At 54.5% G+C, this 6,339-nt stretch overlaps 1 protein-coding gene across 1 annotated transcript; it reads left to right on the top strand.

Moving 5' to 3' along the window:
* Positions 1 to 255: 255 nt before the first annotated feature.
* LOC117641416 (cytochrome P450 4C1-like) lies at positions 256 to 4,903 on the top strand. Its single transcript, XM_034378709.1, has 11 exons — positions 256 to 392; positions 1,346 to 1,550; positions 1,898 to 2,004; positions 2,504 to 2,783; positions 2,850 to 2,919; positions 3,010 to 3,136; positions 3,383 to 3,443; positions 3,515 to 3,702; positions 3,842 to 4,037; positions 4,107 to 4,286; positions 4,374 to 4,903. Exons 2-11 carry the CDS (start codon positions 1,391 to 1,393, stop codon positions 4,544 to 4,546), a joined length of 1,542 nt encoding a protein of 513 aa, XP_034234600.1. The 5' UTR covers positions 256 to 392; positions 1,346 to 1,390; the 3' UTR covers positions 4,547 to 4,903.
* The last annotated feature ends 1,436 nt before the right edge of the window (positions 4,904 to 6,339 follow it).

The raw sequence follows: 6,339 nt of genomic DNA, 5'->3' as shown, positions 1-6,339 counted from the left end.
ACGCTGAGGAGAGTGTATGTATACTCAAATGCGTACACTTATGATTTTTCAGGAAGAGTACCTCCAAAGTATACTCATCAGTACACATCCACGGGACAGTGCTCGAAAGTGTACACCCACGAGAGTGTACTGAAGGGTGAGAACCACTGATGACCCTGAGGTACTCATTATCGAGAAATACTTCTGCCTCTTTGAGGCCGGCAAAAGTCGAGGAGCGGCCGGCCAAGTCGTGCCGAGAAGATAAACAAGCCGTGCCCCCACCACATCCCGCCAAAAAAGTTAATCGGGGGCCGCGCGGTAGCGTGACCGCATCAGTTCGGCGTGGCTTCTGGTAGACGTGAGTGGGCCGCTGTCCCCGGCAGACATCGCGACGCACCGCAGCGCGACGAGAGGTGAGTACCCCGTACCCGATGACCCAAGGACCCTAGGAATGTTTGGAAGGGCAACAGGGCTTAGAGCCCATGTCTGAAAAAGAAAAATGTAAAAAAAAAGAAACGCATCGCTTGGACACTGGCAGAAAAAGTACGGCCAAAGCCGGGGAAGTGAGGATAACGATTTGACGGTACAGTCCGTGTGCGTGTTTGTTTTTCCCTTTTAGCAAAGGTTTACTATTTGGAACAGATCCTACTTTTTGTCAAGTTTTCGTACTGTATTCCTCTGTATATTTTGCACCAAACTAGGGATCTTTTTCACAGCTGTTCACTAGTGGAAAATCATGCATATGTGCCGTGAGTTGACACGTTTGAAACCGCGATGCGCTACAATTTCCGTAAGATTTTAGGTGATGTGCCACAAAAGAAAGATACTTATTTCAGATTCCTGTAAACGAAAAGTCGCATTTATTAGTGCAGACGTAGCAGTGATAGGGATCCATTTTTGTCACCCTTATCATGACCCGAAACAACTAGCCGGGGGAAGACCTACGGCCCTGCTGCTGACTTTGCTACTGAGTAGCTTGACATAGCCCGTTCTAGAAGGCTTTTCAAACGAAGCTCGTAAAGCTAAGCATATATAGCTCAGCCTGTATGTCCTGTACTGCAATTTTGTTTTTATAAACTAAAGATTAATAATTCTACCCCTCAGGTATTTTGTTAGACTCACCTTCAGATAATATAGGTCAGTCGAAGGAAGTTCAAGTGAGTGAGGATGTTGATAAGGCCCGGTGCACCTGCAAGTCAGGACGGGGCCAAGAAGGTCAAGAGTGACACGAGAAAATTGGCGTGACAGTTTCACTGATGGATTGATTACACTCGATCAAACCAACAGTCCTCTCCGTGAAGAAATAAATTGAGGTTTTATTTACTTGGGGAAATGAATACTTATCAGGCGGGGCGATGGTTTCTAGGACCAAGGCAACACGCCGCAAACGACTGCAAGAATCGTCGGCACCATGGACCCCGTACTCCTGGCGATGGTGGCCCTGCTGGTGGCCATCGCCGTGCACCTGGGGCTCAAGAGGAAGGCCTTCGTCGACCGGGTGAACGCCATCCCCGGGCCGCCGACCACGCCATTGGTTGGGAACCTCTTCCGCGTAGCGCAGCACAACTTTGGTAAGATCAGCCCCGTTTTAAAAGATAAAACAGTTAAACAGTCTATTTCTGAGCGTCCAAGATAAAGTTCACGTCCCTTCGATACAACTGTCACGTGCCAGAAAGAGATAAGGAGAAGTTGCACCGCTCTCTCTCGATTCCGGTTTCGGCTTGATCGTGGGCCGGACTAGGGTGTTAGGGCATCGCATCGGCACGAGGGCTGCCCCAAGCCCTCTCCAGGAGTGACACAGCTTGATCTACTGCCTGCAAGGAGCAGGACAGCAAGCAACTGAAACAGTCTCAGACGCAGGCACTATAGCTGCATAAAAATGTGCGAACAAGTAATAGGCCCTGCTTGTGTTTCCCAGAGGTGCTCGCTACTTGCCAGGACTACGCCAAAGACTACAAGGATATCTTCCGCGTGTGGATCGCTTCTTTTCCCTACGTCGCTCTCAACACCGCCGAGTACGTTGAGGTAGGTCATTGTGGAGACTCCCACTGCGTATGCTGGTCCCGCCCGACCAGTTTGGTTTCTTTCAAGGACAAACAACCGGTAACCGCAGCGATTCAGAGGCTGTAGAAAATAAAGAAGTTTGGGTCAGGCGGCGTGCAAATATCACGTCATAACTTGAGGGGGGGGGGGAAATACTGCCTCTGATGGTGGTCTTATCTTAAATACATGGGGACGTTAAACTAATGAGGGACAGGGATCCGGGGAGTCGAAAAGCTGCCAAAAAGAGGTGTTTGCACGCCACCTCAGTAAAGGGAACCGACCATGATTTGATTGTGGCGTATGTTCAGCCGGCCGAAAGTAAGATTGCGTGTTGGCCCCGTATCGCGGCGGTTGCATCGTTTCCCAACTGCATAATCCACGGCCAAAAGTGCGTTATCGCCAAGGCCCCAAGCCGGCGACCTCCGCGACCGCTCTGCACGGTCACTCACACTGCCATAAAGCGGCTCGTCTGACACCTCAGAGCGTGCTGAGCAGCGTGCAGCACATCGAGAAGAGCAACGACTACTCCACGCTGCACCCGTGGCTGCGCTTCGGGCTGCTCACCAGCACGGGCTCCAAATGGCACACCCGCCGCCGCCTGCTGACGCCCACCTTCCACTTCAAGATCCTGGACCAGTTCGTGCCGGTCTTCAACCGCAACGTGGACGTCTTGGTGCGCAAGCTGTCCCGCGAGGCGGAGCACGGCAAGCCCTTCAACGTCAGCCACCACGTGCACCTGTGCGCCCTGGACACCATTTGCGGTGAGTCGCTGACTTTGAGATGACAATCACTATTTCGAGCCCAGAATGACATCTTTTTTCTCGCAGAGTCCGCGATGGGCACCAAGGTGAACGCCCAGGAGAATGCCGAGTCCGAGTACGTCAACGCCGTGAAAACGTGAGTAGCCCCTTTGAAAACTACGCAAGAAGGAAGAAGTAACTTCATCTTCCCTCTTTGAAACTTATTTTCTTGTCGTGTGATCCGCAGCGTTTGCTGCCAAGCCTACTCGAGGCTAGTCAAGCCGTGGATCTACCCGAATGTCACTTTCTACTCCACTCCGGGAGGCTGGTCGTTCAACCGGGCGCTCAAAGTCCTCCACGGCATGACGTCATCCGTGAGTCCCACAATTAGCTCGTAGTTGACGACAACTTGGAAAATTTTGGACGTCAATTTATGACATAACCATCCTGAAGAGTGTCAGAGCACCTGTTGATGTTGTTACAACCTTGCAATAAGTAGGAGCGTTGATAAAACTGTCACCATTTTCAAGAGATAAAGAGTCATCCACGGTTTTTTCATGAAGTGACGCAAAATTTTCACAGTGCAAGCGGGCGCAGTGCAACAAGTTGGCGTGTTGCAGGTCATCAGCATTCGCAAGAGAGAATTCTCCACGGAGGACCTCGTCAATATACAAAACGAAGGTGATAATTGCAGTAATTATTCTCATAATAACTGTGGTCCACGCGGTCTGAACGTTGGCGTCTGGTTGCAGCGGAGGACGGCACCAAGAAGCGCGTCGCCTTCCTCGACCAGCTGCTGCTGGCCAACCAGAAGGGAGCGGACTTGTCGGACATTGACATCCAGGAGGAGGTGGACACCTTCATGTTCGAGGGCCACGACACCACCGGCACCGCCATCAGCTTCGGCCTCTACGAGCTCTCTAAGAACCAGGATGTCCAGGTAGTAAACAAAGCGAACGACAAAGTAGACTGGACATACACTCCCGTGTTTGCCGTCCAATAACGTCCATATTTACTGAATACTGATGAATCCAACTCGTCCGTGACGCCGTTTCATGACCTGTTTGTTCCTGACTCAGCAAAAAGCTTACGAAGAAGTGGTGTCGATCCTGGGCGAGGTCGGCGAGGGCCGGCAGGTGGAGACGGCGGACCTGGCCAAGATGAAGTACCTGGAGCGCGTCATCAAGGAGGTGCTGCGGCTGTACCCTAGCGTGCCCGTCTTCCTGCGGGCACTGCACTCGGACCTGGTGCTGCCACCCGTCAAGGGAGCCAAAGGTAAAACCAAAGGGGATTGGAACCGTCAACCCCGAAGCAGGGGCCTAACTCTCTCTCTCTCCACCTTAGAGTCCTACACCGTGCCGGCGGGGACGTCCATCTTCGTGAGCCCCTTCACCCTGCACCGCGTCGAGGCCCTGTGGCCGGACCCCGAGCGCTTCGACCCTGACCGCTTCCTGCCCGAGAACAGCGTGGGCAGGCATCCCTTCGCCTACATCCCCTTCTCCGCGGGGCCGCGCAACTGCATCGGTAAGGCTCGAAACGCGAAAAGAAAGGAAGCAAACTTTCCCGGCTTATCAGATGTTTTTAACAAGGCGTTCGGAATCTTTCCTCCAGGTCAGAAGTACGCCATTATGGAGATGAAGTGCATATTCGCCCGCCTGATCCAGGAGTATCGCTTCCTGGAGGCGTACCCGGGCTACCAGGCCGAGGTCGTGGGGGAACTCATTCTCAAGCCAAAGGGCGACGGTATCCTGGTCAGAGCCCAGAGGAGGGAAGTCCAAGTCTAGTCCTCCCCACTGCCCGTCGTTGGACAAGCTGGACCGAGTCGATGCTCCTGGTCAGGATAAAATACTGCCTCAGATTCGAACTAGTTTGGACCACGACACACTCCAAAAGTCTCATGGCGAAGAGCCTCCATATTACGATGAAAATTCTCCTGATGATGCAGCTGACTTTGTAGCTTACTTCTGACAGTTCCTTGTATCTAATGGTTATTTTGTCGAATTCCTTTTGCTATATGAAGAAAATCTTCACCGTAATATGTATGTTGTGCAGCCTTGTGCGGTCATGTGATAATTTAGGATAACGAATTATATTTTTATAAGACTAGTTCTATGTTAATAAACTCGAGACTGCTTTCTTTACAAACAAGTGCATTTGTCTGAACTTGGCCCTCGAGAGCAGACGCTTGATATCTTATCGCAACGTTCAATCAGTAGTGACGACCTTCAATTTCGTGCGAAGACAAAACCGATAAAAAGGGTGGAGCAACAAGTAGTGACCCGCAGTCGGTGTTTTCTTCTCCCTCGCCGAAAAACGGACATCTAAAAATGAAACAAACAAGTTCCAATGTCAATGTTTTAAGTGATACGTTCCCACGAAATTATGGCTCATTAATTAAGTTATCAGCAGGTTTTTTTGTGCAGTGCAGCAGTTTTTTTCCATTGAAGACGTCCTAAGACAGGAAAAACAATCACAAGAGTTCGTAAAAAAGATGTCAAGCCTCCATTCATCCTAAATGAAGATTTTCCAACCGACATCTCAATAATCAGGGGACGCGGAGGGTGAGAGGCAGGCCAGGCAGGCCAGGCACTCCGAACCGTATTCTGAACCTGAAAGTCACTTCACTGCTGTGTCATGCGCCCCGTGTACTCTCCCCGTCCTCCGAAGCGGTCCGGCGCTCTCTCTCGCACTCGCTGCGGGCGCGGCCCGGCGCGGCCGAAGACGCCTCGGCAGCCACTCGGGAGCCCCTCGGCGGCACAGACTTGTGAATGGCGCGCTGTGGAGAGACGTGCAAACAACGAGCCGCCCTTCCCCCACACGTGCATATTCGGATTCGGATTGCTTTCCCGCAACTTGGCGCCGTCGCGTCGTCGCCCCGCTGTCGGGTGCCTTGCCGGTACTATGAGAAATTGGCGGATGAGGAAAGGGCGCGCTTCGAAAATGAACGTTTTGGGCGCGCGGCGGGGCTGCGGGGTGGGGGTGGGGGTGGGGGCGCGCGCTGCGGCCGTGGCGCCGCGCAGTGGCAGGCTAGACTCGCTACGTGCCGGTTCGAGGGGCTCTGCCGCTCCGCTCGCTGCGCTGCCACAGGGCGCCACAGGGGCGGATCGTAGACGTCCTCGCGTCCGCCGACTCCGGCCGCGCCCCCCGCCCCCCGCCCCCGCGCCCCGCGCCATCCGGGCTTGCGTGCGTCCCGTGCGTCCCGTGCGTCCCGTGCATCCGCACCGCCAGCGCGTCGCCGCAACCAGCAGGGCCCAGCAGGGTGACCCTGGTGGAGGCCAGCACCAACGTGAGTCTCTTTGAAACCCCAGCACGGTGGAGACCCGCCAGTGCGGCGTCGCCGTGCGCCTGCCGCCCGCACCAAGGCGACCAAGGCCTGCACCGCGGTCCCCAAGGCCGCCGTGCGCCGCCGACGGCGTCCGCCTCACCGCGTCCCCAAGCCGCCGTGGCCTGCGCCCCACAAGGCGCCAGCCTCACTCGTAAGGTGCGCCGCCGGGCCCAGGCGCCGCCTGCTCGAGGTCCCCACAGGCCGCCGTCGCCTGCCGCTCCGCCACGCTAGGCCGCGCGTCCCAGGCGCACG

This window comes from Thrips palmi, unplaced genomic scaffold (genome assembly GCF_012932325.1).
Source record: "Thrips palmi isolate BJ-2018 unplaced genomic scaffold, TpBJ-2018v1 HiC_scaffold_15, whole genome shotgun sequence".
Taxonomy (NCBI): Eukaryota; Metazoa; Arthropoda; class Insecta; order Thysanoptera; family Thripidae; genus Thrips; species Thrips palmi.
Note: the sequence above shows the minus strand (reverse complement) of the source record. Positions and strands in the feature narration are given on the sequence as shown.